The sequence below is a fragment of the Clytia hemisphaerica genome, unplaced genomic scaffold (genome assembly GCF_902728285.1).
Source record: "Clytia hemisphaerica strain Z4C2 unplaced genomic scaffold, Clytia hemisphaerica genome assembly, whole genome shotgun sequence".
Taxonomy (NCBI): Eukaryota; Metazoa; Cnidaria; class Hydrozoa; order Leptothecata; family Clytiidae; genus Clytia; species Clytia hemisphaerica.
Genome location: NW_027103260.1, coordinates 389,736 through 408,113, shown reverse-complemented (window position 1 = coordinate 408,113; position 18,378 = coordinate 389,736). Strand labels below are relative to the sequence as shown.

The 18,378-nt window shown below is 35.0% G+C and overlaps 2 protein-coding genes across 2 annotated transcripts in view; one reads left to right on the top strand and one right to left on the bottom strand.

The window, feature by feature from the left end:
- Positions 1-14,063, top strand: part of LOC136798956 (uncharacterized) — a 35,255-nt gene extending 21,192 nt beyond the window's left edge. The window contains exons 10-26 of the mRNA XM_067055644.1: positions 484-591; positions 2,240-2,407; positions 2,898-3,065; positions 3,350-3,476; positions 3,611-3,763; positions 4,363-4,430; positions 4,909-4,956; positions 5,488-5,581; positions 6,285-6,487; positions 6,697-6,743; positions 7,077-7,305; positions 10,268-10,405; positions 10,966-11,014; positions 11,647-11,735; positions 11,906-11,957; positions 12,467-12,552; positions 13,588-14,063. Of these exons, the coding sequence (XP_066911745.1) occupies positions 484-591; positions 2,240-2,407; positions 2,898-3,065; positions 3,350-3,476; positions 3,611-3,763; positions 4,363-4,430; positions 4,909-4,956; positions 5,488-5,581; positions 6,285-6,487; positions 6,697-6,743; positions 7,077-7,305; positions 10,268-10,405; positions 10,966-11,014; positions 11,647-11,735; positions 11,906-11,957; positions 12,467-12,552; positions 13,588-13,785 (2,025 nt within the window). The 3' untranslated portion in view covers positions 13,786-14,063. The remainder of the gene's footprint in view (positions 1-483; positions 592-2,239; positions 2,408-2,897; positions 3,066-3,349; positions 3,477-3,610; positions 3,764-4,362; positions 4,431-4,908; positions 4,957-5,487; positions 5,582-6,284; positions 6,488-6,696; positions 6,744-7,076; positions 7,306-10,267; positions 10,406-10,965; positions 11,015-11,646; positions 11,736-11,905; positions 11,958-12,466; positions 12,553-13,587) is intronic.
- Positions 14,064-16,315: 2,252 nt separating this feature from the next.
- Positions 16,316-17,842, bottom strand: LOC136798825 (putative autophagy-related protein 11). The gene is made up of 2 exons (XM_067055503.1): positions 17,273-17,842; positions 16,316-16,775 (listed from the first exon to the last, which is right to left on the bottom strand). The coding sequence occupies exons 1-2, from the start codon at positions 17,510-17,512 to the stop codon at positions 16,431-16,433; spliced, it is 585 nt and encodes a 194-aa protein (XP_066911604.1). The 5' UTR covers positions 17,513-17,842; the 3' UTR covers positions 16,316-16,430.
- Positions 17,843-18,378: the final 536 nt, after the last annotated feature.

Below are 18,378 nucleotides of genomic sequence, written 5' to 3'. Positions count from 1 at the left end.
TGATAATTACACAATTTGGGCCTAAGGTAGGAAGGGTTAAACACTACTTAACACTAAACAATGTCGGTTTCCTTTCGTCTCACCCTGCTTTATTTCTGTTTATGTTCTGTTTGAAATCTCAGCCAAAATTTCAATCCGGTCTGTAGACTCTGAGATATAACTCGCCACGATGGTTTTTCTCGGTAAAACATGAAACAAATGTGAAGGGATCCCCATCATTAATTCTTGAACTCACGAATGTCTTCTTAACTCGAGCAAGTTTTCTTGTCCTTTCAGTTAACATTGCCTTATAAAACAACCTTCATAACTCGAAATTTTCATAACTTTAACAAATTTATGTTCCCCGTAGGTGTTCAAATTATGGAGTCTCCAGTGTTCATATTACTCGGAGAAGTATAGCTAAAATATACATATTAGAAATACTGAAATAATATAGCTAAAATGTACATATTAGAAATACTGAAATTTCATCCCCCTTTCCAGGAGAACGAATTCAAGACATATTCGGAGTACTGCAAGAACTATGACACGAGTGAAGCATTGATCAAGCAGAAACTAAAGAAACGAAAAGATCTGGAAACATTGCTAACGGTATGTAAAATACATCTAAGTTACAGATCCAGTGAGACACTTTAGCCATACGGAACATCAACCTAAAAATAATTTCCATTACTATACTTTCAGCGTTATAGCGTTTACGTTTATCTATTCTTCACTTAGTCTAGACACTTGGGCTGCTTCCACGGTCCTACGGATTCACTCAGCCTGTTGTTGTAGAGTTCTTCTAGACTAGCCAGATTCCACACTTGCTTTCTCCATTTGACAAAACTCCATGTCATTTGACTTTGACTGGTTAAAAATCGGTTACGGGCTCTAAGTTTCGTTGTCTGTTTTAAAAATATCTCAGAAGTTGTGATTTCTCGAACGCTTTGGGCCAACGGGATACCATAGAAGCCGATCAGAAATAATTTCATGTTTCGTGCGGAAACAGTGTCCTGTCCTGAAAAGGCGAGCATTCTTCATATATCAGCACTCAGCAGGACCGTTGAGATTCTAAGCAATCCGTTATGAATTCTTGCTGAGTATTTGAGTTATTTTATATGGTTTTTTTATAAGAAACCTAAATATTATTCAGCTCATTATTCTTACGATGATTCGTAGCTCATATTTTTACCATACCAATCAATTATACAGAAGGCTGATACATAAAACAGCCTGAAACGGTTCCACTCGTTTCAAAGTTTCAAATGAGATTTATGAAAAAGAATATTGTGGAAAAACACTTAAATCTTTTCTTATGAAAAACTTCCCTAATTAATCAAATTAATTGCTTAATAATGATTGTGTATTATTTAGATACAATCTCTAATCATTGATATAGAATTGTTGTCAATTGTTTTGAGGAATAACAATGTTATAAATCTAAAACAGTGCAAAAGTAACTTGAGTGGTCAAAGGGAATTTCCCAAACGACCTTTATTAAAACCACAAGTAAAAAATTATTCAAAACTGTTCAAGTCTGTATGAGAAAATGTCTCTCTTATTATCGGGAGCCAAGAGTGCTAGACACTTCAAAAGCTTAGTTCGGTTAGATTCAGTTCACCTGAACATCCTGCGAGGTGTCACGTCATACTTACACATTTCAAACACGATACTCCCGATGCCCGCTTCGGTCGCACGGTTGAGAATCATTCCAAAACTTTCGTAGCAAAGGGTTGGTCGGTATAAGGCGCTAGATCACCAGTAAACGGTGATCGCGTAGAATTCGTAGGCTCCCAACGGCCCTACCATGTGGGTAGCATGCCATCCTTTTCGTATACTTAGTCCATTCCTTCAAAGTCAACACTTCTAATGTAATGTGATGTAATGAGAAATATTCTTTTAAAGATGAACAGAAACCAAGGTGAAGCTTGCCAAAACTCTCTTGTGTTATTATTTTAGGGGCGGCGCTTTAAAGAAGCTTCCTTCTTCGCTTCGTTTTTCTATAATCTTCGACTAAGGTCACCTTAACAGACCTTAGGTTTTCCTTCGCGTTACACTTTCTTTCAGCTACTGGTTTCATATAAATGCCCTTTAGAGAGGGAAGGTGTTTATTCCAATGGGCCGTTTATTAAGAATTTTTTTCTTCAATTGAGGGATGTTTATTCGAAGTAATACGGTAAAAGCTCCCCCCTGATGAAGCTCCAATTTTTTTCAGGAGAAGTTTGTTTTTTGAATCCTCGTTACTTTTTAATCGTAGGCATGTTACAGTAACCCGATATGTGTGCCAGGATTGACTCTCCCTTCGTATTTGATCACGGTGATACAAAGGATACCACGATACATTTTACTATTGAAAGACTTGATCAAAAAGACCAACAATGACCATCCGGATTATTCAAACCTGGTCAAAGCACAAGAAATGATGGTAAGATTAGTGTAGAAAAGCTTGATTTTGCTGGCTTATTTTTGATTTACACATGAAGAATGTCGGGTATTTGTGGACCGGACCTCCAGAATCTGAAAAAGTGACCCTTATAGAGACATTTTTGAAAAATTTTCTTAGATTTTCAGAAAACTTCCTGCCCTTGGAGAGATTTTTTTTACAATTTTTTCCATCAAAAATAAAAAATAAAAATCATAGCTTTTCCAACCCTTTGAGATCCAATTGAAAATATTTTTTTAAGCCTGGATATCATAGAATCGAGGGGTTGAATTTTCTATTTTCATTATCTTCACCCTATCTTCTTCATCTTATTTATAAAGGTCGAAGAGGTACTTTGGCCTGTGGCAGTGGCGCATCGCGGTGTCGTTTCTATACTGTCATTTGGATGGATTTAGATAGTAGCTATCTGACTTTCCCTACGAAATTTTCGTCGTCGTTATGAAACTCCTCATTATGATAATTCGTATTTTAGGAAAAGTCTGCTAAATATATCAACGAACAGTTAAAACAAGCTCAATGCGCTAAAGCCCTAGAGGCATTACAGACACAAATCACAGGACTTAAGGCCTACTACACACCAGATCGTACGTTAGTTCACGAAGGAGATGTATGCTTGATGACGAGTAAAAAGACATACCACGTGAGTAACAAATTTGAAAAGATCTGGATTTGGGATCAGCTATGGATCTAGATTTCCATATTTCAGGATTCTGTATCAGTGCACAAGGGAGTTGGTTGTCTGATGTATATTTAATATCTTAAGAAATCCAAAGAAATGGGGGACCGGAATTGACTTGGAGGGTTTTGCAAGAGTCAAGAAGGATTCATTACTATAATATGTACTTCAGAAGCCCTAGTGATGAAAGTAATGCTTCCCTCGTAAAATTTCTTAAACAGACGAATTTTTCGCTTCTCCTTTTTTAGTGTGTTTTGTTCAATGACTTGTTAGTGTTTGCAGTGAAGAGTGGCGTGCGTCAGATGTCGGTTGAACTCGCACTGGAAATCAAAAACGTTTGGATAGAAGATCTACATGAATTAGACCCTCAAACGAGTAAGTACTACTCCCGATCTTTTTAAGAATGTGACTGTGTCAAGTTTCTCACTTCAGTGCACTGTTCCAATCTTGTTGCGTTCTTCTTGGCGAGGACTTTTGTTCTTATAATATTTTTCCCTTTCAATTTCCAGCCAAGAAAGATGCTATCGGTATTTATACGCCCGAACGCCCTTACACCATGTACGTGGGCGGTATTGGGGAGAAGAAGATTTGGCTAAAAAATTTACGAGAAACTATTCGATCAAACCTTTACGGACAAAATGATAAAGAGAATACAGAAACAGGTTTGGATTTCATTTTCTCCAACGTTATATTCTTAGAGAATATAAGTTGGAGGGGAAGTACACTGGAGTGATACATTTTCCAATTAACTTTGGCATTGACATATTTGGCTAACCCATGTAATTATTCTACGGAAGCTTAGCCCCCTGCTAGTGATAAACTAGAAAATAGAAATAGGTTTACGGGCAACCAATGTCTGTAGGGTGGTAGGGAAGTAAAAATCTTTCAAGACTCGAACACCACCATCTTGAAGCTTGTTTTACTTTCAGAATATAGCCAAAAGCGTATAGAACCAAATTAGAAGTAGATTTACTCAAATAGTGGAACGCCCAGTTAGTAACCAAGGAGGTGGAATGCTTGATTTTTTTTAAATTGAACTACGAGTTTGTTAAATAAACAAAAGCGTCTAAGTAACATCCATCCAACGTCCATGGTATAAGACAAACATTGTCTAAATTTTGGGCTATTAATATGAAAAAGGGAAACCGTTAAAAGCCTGCTATAAGCCGAGCTATACAACCAGTAGAAAATGGAATTCCCAATATTTTTTAAAAGCTGTCTTCTCCTGTATTCGTCTCAAACTCTATCGTTTCCTTTTTAGACATTCGCAAGACCAACTTCACTTACAAAGACGAAACAGTTTATTCTGGTTTCTATTGCAAAGCCAAGGTACGTTTGGTTACTAGTTTTGCTGTTTAAAGGTTTTGTTTTTAAATAAGAGTGATAGTGTTTGCTTACTCATCAATTTTGATTCACAAGCTTTTTCACATTGGATTGACACGAATGCGGAGCAAGATTGGTCAGAAAGAGGAAAAGAAAATTTTTGTTTTGTTTTTATAAGCACAATATAACAATAGGCAGACACTGTCCTGATATGAAATATGTGTCTGATATGAGACAAGAACACTTATGTAAAAAGAAAACCCTTAAAAACCAATACTTCCAGGTATAATTATCCTCCGCGTCTTTCAGCGCTCTACAAACATGTTGGAAAGAAAATGTCCTAGAAAAGCAAGAGTTTTCTTTTTTCAGGGACCAGTGTTTGGAGCCTAAGTTTAGATGACGCTATACTCTGATAGATAACTATTCGAGCTTTCTCAAACCCTTTGAATTCTTGTAAAACATAAGTTTCCTCTCCACTTTTTAGAGACAAGGCCAAGGAACTGGAATGTGGCCGAATCTGTTCACCTATATTGTAAGTTTAAAGCTTTTTTGGTTTTTAATGATGACCTACTTGCATAAATGAATCGGAATGACAATTTTTGTTTTTTTTCTGGTCATTTTGCTACTAACAGTCTATTCCTCTAAAGAATCCTGCATTGTAACACGCATGCGTAATTTATCGTTCTTTGAACCATATGTAGTTAATTCCCGTGATAAACAAAGAGGAATGAATTCGTAGGGGTACGTACAAACTAACCGGATTGGGGTTGTGGACGGCGAAATTTGTCGTATTTTATGAAATTTGCCGTTCCCTTTGTCTATTTTTAGTAAAATGTAGGATTCTTTGGATAAACTCCCTCTAATCAAATCGATCTACATGAATCATAGCTCGACATATTTTATGTCAAGGTTATTTTAAGGTGCTTTAAAGCAGTTCAATCAAGTGTTCAGCTCTGACTTTGACAAGAGTAACGATTTATACACCAAAATTCATTATGCTGGAAAGGGCTTTTGCGTATTATTAGAAGCTTTATTATTCTTAATTTTCTGTGTCTTTTGACAGGGTGAATGGGAGGATGACGAACGAAATGGTTACGGTGTTTTGAATTACGCGTGCGGTGATAATTACGAAGGACAATGGCTCGATAATAAACAAGGTACCACAGATCACTAACAGAGTCCTTAACTGCAACAACTTTATTTGTTTGCCATAACAAATCCTGTTTTTGTCGGGTACCTTATTGGAATTAATTTTCTCGGGAATTAATTTTGGCAAAACTGCGAAATTTTGAACCCGCGAAATACAATTTTTTCCAATTTTATCGAAAAATTTGAAAAATCCCTAAGGAAAATTAAAGAAAATTGTCTTAAAAAGGGCAAAACCACGAAAATTAAAACTCGCGAAATGCTATTTTCCCGATTTTTTTTTTCGACCGCGAATATTAATTCCCGCGAAAATTAGTTCCAATAAATATTTTCTAAAAAGTAAACCACATCTATTCCGAAAGCACCTGTATGGTAGCCTATCCCTACAAGAGATTTCTTTATCACTTTATTGGTCTATCACGTTTTACGTGTTTTACTTTAAATTCAAGTGACATTAGTTCCTTGGAACAGTTCCGCAATAACTTTAAGTGGCGTCAATCTACAACATATGAGTTGTGGATGAGTTGCGGCTGGTGATACCAAGTCAAAAAAGAGCATGTCTTATCATACCCTTTCTTTGGAATGCCATATACTATCCCGCAATAATTAATAATGTCGTATTAATTCGACCGCAATAATTAATAATCTCGTATTAATTCGACCGCAATAATTAATAATCTCGTATTAATTCGACCATGATTTTATACATTGTAGACGGCGAAGGTGTTTACACGAACAAGCGTGGTGACAAAGTGACGGGCACGTGGAAAGATGGTATCAAAAACGGTGACGTCATTATTGAATATCATAATGGCGACAGTTTCCATGGTTTCTGTATGGACGATAAGATTGTTGGGGAAGGAGAACTTGTCTGCAAGAATGGGTACAGATATAAAGGACAGTGGAAAGATAATTTGGTAAGGACTGTACCAAGTTGTGATCTTTTGAAGTTTGATCACACAGTAGTCTGATTCGCAGACCTCTGCAAAACCACAGGTAGTATATTTATCTATAAGAACCACAAATCTGTCAGTAGATACCAGCAGCCTAAGTTTTAAATGGACAATTTGTTTTCCACTGCTTCTGTCTACCCGATTCTTTTAAAAATCATTTTATACTCTTTTAGCAACACGGCAACGGTCACTTAGTAACGCCTGATGGCTACGAATACACGTAAGAATTGTATAATCCTGTCTCTATTCCCTATAGAATGAATATATTGTCGACGAAAGTTAAAAGCCAATACTTTTTAACTTTGATCTCAAATGCGCCTTCACGCCCGAGCAAAGGAAAATTTACCGCTTTTGAAATCCTTGGGCGGATTCATGATGCAGGGCTTCTTCACTCTTAGGTTCTGTACAAAATCAGACAATCTCGTATGATGCCAGCAGCGCTGGGAAAAGGGTAAAAGTCAGAAGAAAGTCAATGATTTAGCAACCCTGCCATGTTCATTGACTCCTTACATAAAGAGTGCAGACTCTCCAACAATTTTAATTATTTTTACAGTGGAGCGTTCAAATTCAACAAATTCCACGGTACCGGTGAACTACTCTACCCAGACGGCTCAATATACAAAGGAGAGTTTGACCGCGGAGAACGTAGTGGTCAGGGGACGTACACACAACCGGGTGGTGTTTCGTATGAAGGCCAGTGGATGCACGATTTGAAAGATGGCAGAGGGAAGATGGAATACGAAAATGGAGATGTTTACGAAGGAACATGGATGCAAGATATGGTATGATTATATTTTTCAAACCCACTTCTTCATTATGATATCACGCAGACTTTTTCTAGCCAAATCCATAGAACAAGCTAAGGATAATAATTTCGAAAAGGCTAAGAAGAATGTGAACATTTAAGATTTGATGACGAAAAGTTAAGAACATTCGAGACAGAGGCTAAACTCTCTAGAAAGTCCAGTGGAATCATTCTATTTAATTTATTGAAGGGCTTTTGGGCCTTTTTTTGTCAGTAAGTAACTGCAACTTCTTCATGTCTTTATAAATGATCATTTTTTTCTTTCTTGTCGTTCTGTTGCTAAAGAATAGAAAGATTACCGTCCTAAAATACGAATTTACTGAACATACTAATAATATAGTTGCCTATATTATTTAAGGTGGGAGTCACATGAAGTTTTGAGATTTGGTGAAAAAATTATCGATTTCGGGATTTTGCGCGTTTTATGACCCTATACCCTTTCTGAACACACTCTGAAAATTTTAAGGCCGTAGCATTTATATTTCCTGAGATATAAGGGTTTTTCTAGACCCTGATCTAAAGTATTTTCCTTAGCAACGAAAAATCATACCCGTTGCTAGGGCCCGATTTCTTTATGGCTGATCTAAACATAGGATCATGACATACCAAACGAAAGATCTTTTTACGCCCTTTTCGGGCGTCTAAATCAATACCGCCTTTTTTTCGCGGGATTTCCTAATATGACGTAATCAAAGATGGTAACCAAAGAAATGATATTTTTAAAAACATAAATTTTGGAGGCTGTCACTATGAAAACTGCTTTAATTTGGAAATGTTGGATTGACTGATGACATTTTTAGCTCTTTAATGTCATTCTTCTCAACTAAGAAAGCTTGAGCTAGGTGAAACCAAAGACTTGATTCTCAAACTCAACGTTTTCGATATGAACTTAGTTTGACGACACCGAAAAAGTTATTGAAGGACGAAGACCAAAGGCATATCCAATGATGTATCTATTTAAAGATCCAAGTGTTAAAGGAATTGAAAGCCTGGAGGCTGGTTTAACAATTGTGTGTGATGAATTATTGAAGGTCTGGGGCGCTCCCTCCACCCTCTGGCTGGATTATTTACATTCACGAAGAAATCGTGCACGGCTAGATGTCCAAGTGGATTCTTGTATCACAACAGATCAACTTTATATTAACCTATAACTGGCAGAATCAGTGAGGAAAATATACTAGGATGATCTATTACATTGAAAATATGGTTTTTGTTGTGAAAACACATTTAAATTGACTTATTAAATCGGCAGGTTCAAAATGCATAAAACATAATGCATATTGCATAATGCATAATGCATAATATTTGAAAAATGTCAATTTTAGAGTCTACAATAAGGAGAATTTGAAAGATGTTACTTTCAACAAAACAAATATACCATTTTCTACCAGAAAATAAAGGGTAGAAAAGCTGTAAATCTGTATTTTAGATGATGAAGAAAATCCATGATCCACTGAAAATGCTTGTCGCCATTTTGATTTTCATAGTTGTATTTTACAGAATGTAGTATAGTGTAGAAAAAACACGAAAATATCTCCTCCGTATATTACTTTTCGAAAGCGAAAACTCGAAAACGTAAATTTTATAGCAAGATCTTTATTCTGGGTTTTCTCGGAGATCTTTTCGAACAATTTCTAACAAATTTCAACGGGTTTTCCCTCTTACAAAGCATTAACCATGTGAATGCTTTTTGTTAGATAAACCAATATCCAGCCAATATGAAGTAAAGAGCTTAATGCGAAAGCTAGATCAAAGAAAATAGACTTCGAATCATTTTACATTCGAATGTTTAAATGTGTTTACCTTTTTTGAGAAAGAAGAAGGGGGAAACCTTTCTGATCTGTTGCATCTTCTTATTATTTATGCTGGCGGAAAACCCTTTGTTGTTATGATTCGAATGTTTTCTCTTTTGTTCGAATTCGAAAAGTAAATATCATGTCTGGGGAAATCCCTCTGATTGGAATGTTTACTTAGGAAACTCTTCTAAACAGGGTTTCACGGTTTTAGCCTCTACAAAGGAGAGTTTTAGAAAATATAAAATCGTTCTGTAAATTACACATTACTATTATGCAATATGCATTATGTTTTATGCATTTTGTACCTGCCGCTTATTAAATCAATGTTGACGTGGAGTTTGGCAGTTTGGCGCAAAATTTTAAGGATTGGCGCACATCACGTGAAAGTGATAATTTGGAATTTCTGGACTATTTTGATATTTCAAAGCCTTTTTTAAAGTATTTAAAGTAGAACTATAGTCCATTTTAGTCAAACAGCGAAAGAATTTTGTAAAACGGTCGATTTATTACAGAGAAATAGAGATAATATATCTACTTCTGACTTTACGGACCGTTTTCTCAAAATAGGTTTCAGGGGGTTTTCGCACACCTTGGCAACGTTTTCTCAGGATTGACAAGTGCTATGAACTTGAAGTTTTCAGGAGAAATTCAATTTATGGTCTAGAGTATTATGAATGGATTACATTTTTGAAAAAATACTTTTTTCATTTCTAAATTCAAAAAATGCATTTTTTAGTTTCCAGACCCCCTGGAATGAAATTTCAAGAAAAAATTCCATTCATAACACTCCTTATCCAAATATTAACAAGCTGCAAAAAAAATTTTTGTGATAGGTTTTGTAGATTTTTCTAAAACGTTGACACAATATTTTCACAGTACATTACCCCCTGGCTGATTTTACCCCCGTCTTGGCTATTTTTAGACTTTTTTTTACATTTTTGAAATCTTCTATTGTTAAGTTACCTCTGTAGAAAATTTCATTTAAAAATCTCTTCAAGTTCAAAAGTTATACAGGAAAATGTAAAAAATCATCTTTCTCAATTTTTCATGTGACTCCCACCTTAACCAAATCTTTCCTTGAAACTTTTGATTCGTTGAGACCCTATATGAAAATAAAAAAACCTTCACTCCGTTCTTTTACAGCGTATTGGACAAGGCGTGATGGTGTACAGTTACGGTGGTTTTTACAGAGGTCAGTGGCAAAGTGACTTGATGCATGGCTCTGGTGTTCTTGAATTGAAAGACGGTTCAACTTATGATGGCGAATTTCATTATAATAAGGTAAAATGGTATAAATGATGCCAATCTCCTTGGCTTCTAGATATGTTACTTAGTATTATCCCTGTATTTTTTCTCTCTTTATAATAAGGTAAAAACAGGTCTAACATTCTAAGTTGACTAAATCAGACAAAGTAGAAAATAAGCGAAAAAAAATTAAAGGGATAAATTGTAGTGTATACAACCTGTAGTTATTCCTGGTTATTCCAGATATTATTCCGTTACAATTATGGTATTATCATAATTACACACATGTTACTGTATTACACGGATTATAAACGAATCCAGTCTAGTTAAAAACTGGTCATTTGTAGAAAAACCTCCTTCTTGCTAATAGAAGGTGGGCATATACATTCTCTTTTCGTATAAATAATGCCCATCTCTTCGATCCCAGATACTTTAGTTAGTAGTATCCCTGTATTTTTTTCTCAGCTTGACCCAATTTAGTTGCCCAATCAAGGCTAGGGCCGAGAAAATAAGTTGAAGTCCTGGTTCCTAAATGCGTTCGAAAAAAGTGTTTATTTACTTGGTAGATAAATCTCGACTTTGCTTTTCTTTTATAGATGTGCGGCTCAGGAAAGATGAAATATAAAAATGGTGCTATGTACAATGGTAATTCACATTCCTCCTTTCCTTCCTTTGAAATTCAATCACATTAGATTCTAAATAAAATATCGGGGGAAATAAAGCCTGAGTAAGTCCTCCCCAATCAATCTGAAACAGATTTCGGCTTAGTGGCTAATTTTTTCCAACAAAAATTTTCCCAACAAAAATAAATTCCGAATATACTTTCCTCAATAAGTAATCAGTGCAGCAAATCAAATTCCTTTACATCAATCAAGATTTTTATTTATCTTACGGTCTGGCTTTTGATTAATTCAGAGAATTGCCTTGTATTAGCTCCGGTCTAAACAAGACCAGGCCCGTAGCAACCGGGGGCGACAGGGGCATTTGCCCCCCCCCCCAAAAAAAAAGATTTTTCCAAAAATAAATAGCTTTAAAAATCTTGTATTAATGGCTTCATTTTGAACATAATCCTTTAATTAGATGCTTTTTCCAGCAATCTAGACACCTTAAATTGCGAAATGTTCTCCCTAGGGCCAAACCATGGCTGGCCCTCGGTTTATATTTCTCACTTTGCCCCCTCAAAATGAAAATGCTTCCTACGGGCCTGAAGACTTAGTATGATAACATTGGGATTCCCATATCTTGTACTGTAACTTGATACGCTTGTCTCTTCATAGGTGAATGGCAAGATAATTGTCAGTGTGGAAAAGGTATCCTCACCAAACCTGGTCAATGGTCTTGTGATGGTCATTGGCAGCAAGGAAAAGTATGACCTCTTCTTCCACTTTCCATAGATGTATTTTTCTTAATTGGATTAAATTTCGCGTAGATAGAATTCCTCAAAAGTAGTTCCATTTTCAAAAATGCAACATTTCAATCTTTCACTATGCACAAGCTTTGATTTAATAATTTCACTTCATTCCATATCTTTTCTAGCAACACGGTCTTTGCTTATTGAACGATCCCGTCAACAACTACTCTTATGAAGGTATGTTAGACATCGAACACTTTTTTACTAATGGCTCATTGAAGATTATTTAAGTTTGACCAAAAATCAAATTACCATTTTTAATTTTAATAAGTATCCGGGTAGCTCTGGGTAGCTTAGTCGGTCCATTGCTTTCAAAAACCTAAACTTCGCTGACTGATTTAGACCATCTCGCCTTACAATCTACAGGTTGGGGGTTCAATCTCCGGTCACTGTCAACTCAGCGAATGAGTAGTTTAGATTGGGTATATGCGGTAAATTACTGGGAGCTGAGAGTAGGTGTGGCGCTCCACCTAAGCATTCGACTTCCCAGGTCTAGCGCAAATAGAAAAGGGGATAAACTCTCTCACTCCTGGCTCCGCCGACAGCCATCAGATGAAAATGCTCACTAACTTTGCTTAGCACCGTCTGATTGAATTGCATTACCAATAATGTTCCTCTCATTTATCTATCATACTTTAAATTTAAAGATACAGTACCATTCTATATACCTCTAACATTTTTCTTAGGTCAATGGGTGAATGGTGTAAAAGAAGGGAAAGGAAAAGAAAAACTCAAAGATTCAACATTCGAAGGGACGTTTGTGGAAGATATGGTATGAATTTACATTACTTGATATCTTCCTCAAAAAATAAATGGGCTAGCTGATGTCAAAGGAACTAAAGATTACAAGCTTACAAGCAACTTTTTGGACTGATAGCATTTTCAAGTCCGTCGATTTTTCATTTTTAAAGAAAAAAAAATTTAAGTGTTATGGAAACGAGAATCGAAGGATCATTACACTTTCTCACTCCCGGGGAGACATTCCTGGCACATTTTCGGGATCTTTCCCCTGTTTTCCTGGTGTACCAGCAAAAATAATTTTTCTGCTGCACCTGGACAAAACCTTACAGCCTCAAGACTGAACGTCTAACAATTTAAGTTACTATTCCACATCCCAAGAGTCTTGGTCTTTTTTAGATGTAAAATGGCAATAGGAAAGTTTAGCCGGGAACGAGAAAGTCTCGCCATCCTACGGTAACTTCTTAAGTCCGGCGCATTTACTGTAGTGCTTTTTAATTGAAGCTCGGCTTCTCCTGCTATGAAAATATGAAATCAAACTTTTTTGTGCCATAAATCTTACCTTGATTAAACTTTCGCGGTTTTTAAGAATTTTGATCCTTTTCGCGAAATATAGTCATCGCGAAAAATTTGGTAAAAACCCTCCAGCAAAATGAAAGAAGAAATAGGTGAAAAAGATGCTGTTTGGCGAAATTAACCCATGCGAAAATTTTGGACTTTCAATTCGTAAAAAGGTCCACGTGTAAATTTAACCGCTTAAAGAGATAATCAGATGGTTTAAGATGAAAGTTTGAGTAAAACCTCCAATTATGTTTGAGTAACTATGTTCCAAAGTCGAGATATCACAATTTGAAAATTCTGAAAATGGGTTCTTACGTTGAAATTCTATTGTTTTCTTACTGAAAGCCAAAAACTTGTAATTTAAATACCTCGACTTTGGAAAATATTTAGGTAAAAATATTTTGACGTTGTGCTCAGGACAATAGAAAGATTACACACGCCAAAAATCTCAAACCATCTGATTATCCCTTAGTAGAATTCTAATGATATTTTATTCATTCTATTTCAGCGACAAGGGTCTGGTGAAGAGAAATTCAAAGACGGTTCAATCTACAAAGGAACATGGTTACGTGGACAAAAGAATGGTGCTTTTACACTGCGGAGACAACACACAATAGAACACCAAATCTGGAACTATGGGTGTTTGGTGAGGGCGCCAACTGATCTACCGCCCAGAGATATACCTCTTCTTCAACGATGGTTGTAGTGGTGTATGTTTTCATTCCGTTTTCGAGATTCGGTCATTGCAGTACCTCTTCTTGTGATTTAATAGTCTTTAAATTCATTTTGACAAGCAAGTAACATGTGTGGTATCTCAAGAGTTTTCGTGGTGTGATAAAGATACTCGACTCTTCACAACTTTCAGAACAATCATTGTAGGTTAACAAGATCCTTACTGTCTGAGTCTAAAGATGTGTTCATCATGTACTTTTTCAGCTAGTTGGAAATCATCGGGGTTTCTTTCTAGAAAACTTGAATATTTTTAACTTCTACCCTAAATTTCAGTTTTTTTTTTACTCTCCAAGACATAGGGATAGGGAAATAAAAGTACAACAATTGTATTTCAACGACTTCTTTTCTATCTATTAAAAAAAAAAATTTTTTTCACCTCAAATGCAAGCTCAGTAATATGCTTGTTCAGGTCTCGGATATTATGCTCATAAAAAACAACATGTACTCTTACTTTAAAAAATACTTGGTTTTAACGAGGAGAATTTCCAGGAATGATTATTTTTATATCAGAAGAACCAGAAAGTCGTTGTGAATGAGATTTGCTGACGTGACCTTTATTTTTTAAGAGAAATTTTATTTTTTTTGTGAATTGAAGTGGGAGTCTTTTGCTATTTCGTTTGATTATTAATTTATTATTTTTTTATAAATTTTTATGAATTTTTTTTTATATTAGAGGCACATACATCATATAATATTTTCAAAAAGCAAAACAATGATTTCACAATTTCAGACATTACTCATATAGCTTAGAAACAAGTCTAAACAAAGAGCGAATAATATTTTCCTTTTGAAGAGTTTTACTATATTACAACCAGAACATTTAAAACGCAGTTTCTCTTACGCATTCCCTCGTTCAAATGTCAAATTTATGAAAATGCCAAATAACAAAAATCTTTCAATTTGGTGTTGGTGTTATTTATTTTTAAACATGTATTTTTTTTCGCATTTGTATAATTCACTTTCGAAATCTAAATTATTTTTGTCTGCCAAAAATTTCTAATATTTTTATGAACAATTTTTTTTCTTACTCAAAAATACTATTGCCAAAAGTGATTCCCTCTGCCATTTAGAGGTGGACCAAGGTTTCCAAACAAACCATATTTGAGAGCCTCTAGGAGGATGAGAAAATCATAGAAAACAATTGACATCGAACCACCATATTTGATATCGATTATAATATAATCACTCTTCGAATTCAAACGCCTGATTTTTTTCTTTGTTATTTTTTGTTAGAATTTTTAGAAATTTACTTTTTGTAAGATATCTTTAAATAAACATTTTTGAGTTTAAACCTTTTCCAAATGTAAAATGACATTGAATCTGCCCACTTGTTTTTGTGAAGGGCTGTCTCAGGCTTAAAATGTGCAAAATTTCCTCTTTCCAATTCAAGAAAGTTTGATTCTCTGAAAATTAATTGCTAGAAATCGAGAATATACATTTAATACACTTTGATCTTTCAGCTCACAAGTAAAAAAAAATTAAATATCGAAATATGATAGATGTCGAGGAATGGTGGTTCAAAAGTCTCTCTGTCATATGTGGCATATTTGCTATTCAAGTGTAAAGTATGTAAGTGTATATCATTTATTTTCTCCCCTACTTCTTTGCTCACATCAATGTTTTCTTAGATATTATGTTGTGAGCATCTTAGGGCAAAATTACCTTAGATACCAGGGACTACTTTCGTAAGCTAGGGGTAACAATTATCGCCTCCAGACCAAATTAATATTTTTTTCGCTTATGAAAGTAACTCTAATTGACGGTAAGGTTCCCAACTTGATGAACGTTGTTTGTGCATTTCTTGCTAAATACTAGTCTAGCAAGCTAGACGACTAATTCAGTAGAAATAAAGCAAATAGTAAAGGAGGGAACAATTTTAGTCTCCAAACAAAAGAAATCAATATTGCAATTATAAGTTTTCCTAAAAAAATTTTCAAATTTTGTTGTTGCTTGATAATTTTTTTTTCTCTCTGCGCAAGTTTCTGCGTAGCTAGCCGGGGTATCTATAAGACCGGAACACCGGATTCTTCCAGTCGTTTATACAAATTAAATTCCTTAACAGTAATCGTATTATCATATAACGATTATACTACTATATTACACGCATTTTAAACGATTCCAGTCTAGCTAGATACTCTCAGGTGCCTTATTAGACGGATCCAGGACTGGAATGATCGAGACAGCGAAACAAAAATAAGTCTGTCCTAGATGTAAAATTAATTAGCGAGGATGACGCTTACGAGGGCACCTGAGAATAGGTATTTATGACCTGAAAGCTAGGCTTAACAAATATTAATTTAACTTCTATTCTACACTCTTCATCTTCAGGCATCTTCGTTGGAGTTTGTTATGATGTCTAAATGGACAATGGACAATCGATGTATGCTGTAAGTGTGTAAATGCAGTTACTAGTTATCTGTCTGTCTGTCTATCTACCTACCTGTCTTCCACTGATTTTACCATAGATGACATAGATCATTACTCAAATTAAACAAATTTGCTCTTTTAAGTTTGTTCTTTTACATTTATAAATTTAAAATCTATGATAAAAATATGATAAAAGTAGCATTTGCTGATATCATCAAAAAATAGTTGTTAGGAATTCCATCCGTCCATCCATCATACAAACGAAGCCTTCTTTGGCGATAAAGAGATTTTTCGTGTTTTGGTGGAGAGCTTCATTTTCTCAATGTCAGTGATGCATTGTTCTCTTAAGTCTGATAATAATTCCTTCTTCTGTGACATTTTCGCTTGGTTTAAAAAACTTCTTGAATCAAGCATATCGTCTATTAATCCTAACCGTAATTGTCTCTCTTCGTGTAATTTACGGACCAGATTTTCATTGTTGATCAGAATGTATTCATTTTTAACCTTCTTGTCTTCTTTGACTTTTAAGAGTTCGTTTTTAATTTCATCTACTCGTTTGTATGCTTCCTCTTTCTCAGCTTTTTCTTTTTCGTAAAGCTACAAAATAAAAAGTGAAGAAAATTATAAGTGAAGAATGGGTCAGTTTTTCTCGTACAAATGACTGGTCGTGTAAATAGGAATTTCAATTTTCATACCTTGATGAACAGAACAGGAACTGCTCCCCGTTTTGTTCAACAAGGCATGAAATCCAACAAGGCTCAGTAAAGTGTAGACCAGGAGGGGCATTCTGTCTACGCTATTGAGGCTGTTAAATCAAATCAGTCGAAATTTAGAATATTCTTCTAATTTACCAAACTTTTTTTAACGATGTCATTGTATTTTTCATAAAACCATAACTTTTTATCTTTATATAACATTGGAAATGATTCAAACGACCAAGACAAAGGTTTCAACATTCCAAGCCTTTATCCCTTGCAAAACTCAAAGTGCCACGTAAAATGTCAAGATTGGTAAATGTTTTCTCTAATTGTAGTGGAACTTAAATTTCAGACGGACCAGATGAAAGGAGAAATTAAAATATACATTGACTTTACCTGTTTCCAGTAATCTCTTTCTTCAATCCGTCGCGCGGTTTCACCGCGGACGCGAAGTACTTCTTTAGAAGCCACTTTTAAATTCCCAATAGCGTCTTTCGTTTCAGTCCAAGTTTCTCCAATGTCATCAATTTTCTTATTGAAATCCTGTACTAATGCATTGTGAAAAGTCTCAAAGAATATAACAACGTTTGGCAATGGTCCAATTTCAACTTTACTTTTCAATTTGCTCAAATCCATAAGAATCAAGACCCAAAAATTTTGATGTGTATCGCGTACCAAATTTTTTTTCTCGATCTTCACTTCTTTCTCATCAACCAAATGTTTTTCGACTTCTGATTCTTCAATAAATTTCTTTTTCACTTGATCGATTTTATATCTAAGTGTTATATAAGTGAAAAGAATTGTGCTAATCAAGGGAAATATTTTCCAGGAACAATATATGCTATATTACTAAAAACTGTCTAACCATTTAGCAATAGTTATAAAATTCAGCAACTCCAATATTACAATATTCATTCAGAATTGGACCTTTTTGTTTACCTAATTTGGCGACTTCACCCTTTTTTGTCAACCTGAAGGTGTCATATTATTATTTCCTGGAACATTTGATCTGGCACCCTGTCAAGATAACATCTTTCCTACCCATCTGTTTAAGCTCCTTGCATAGCTGAAACATCAAAATGAAAATTCCCATTTCCATTTCAAACTACCTCTTTTTATATATTCGAAAACATGAAATTTTAGAGGGGGAAATTTTTTTTATCCCTGTAGCTAGCATAAACAAAGGTTTTATTTTTCATAAAATTATAAATTTTTCAAACAAGACACGCACAGTACAATCAACAGCTTTTTTTTTAAAACGTTGCCCCTGTTTTCAAGTATGTATAAAAATTCTCTCTCAACAAAAAACTGTGCGTAGTTCAAGCTTTTCTTCTTTTTCAACTACCTTATTTCACGTTTTGGGACTTTATCTCACCGTCAATATCTTCAATTTCTATTTGAAAAGCCTTGACTCTATTTTCGTAGTTTGAGTTTAACCTCTTGTCATTAAATTTGTACCAAAAAATAAGATAAGGTTTTTAAAGAGACCAGCTTACTAACTG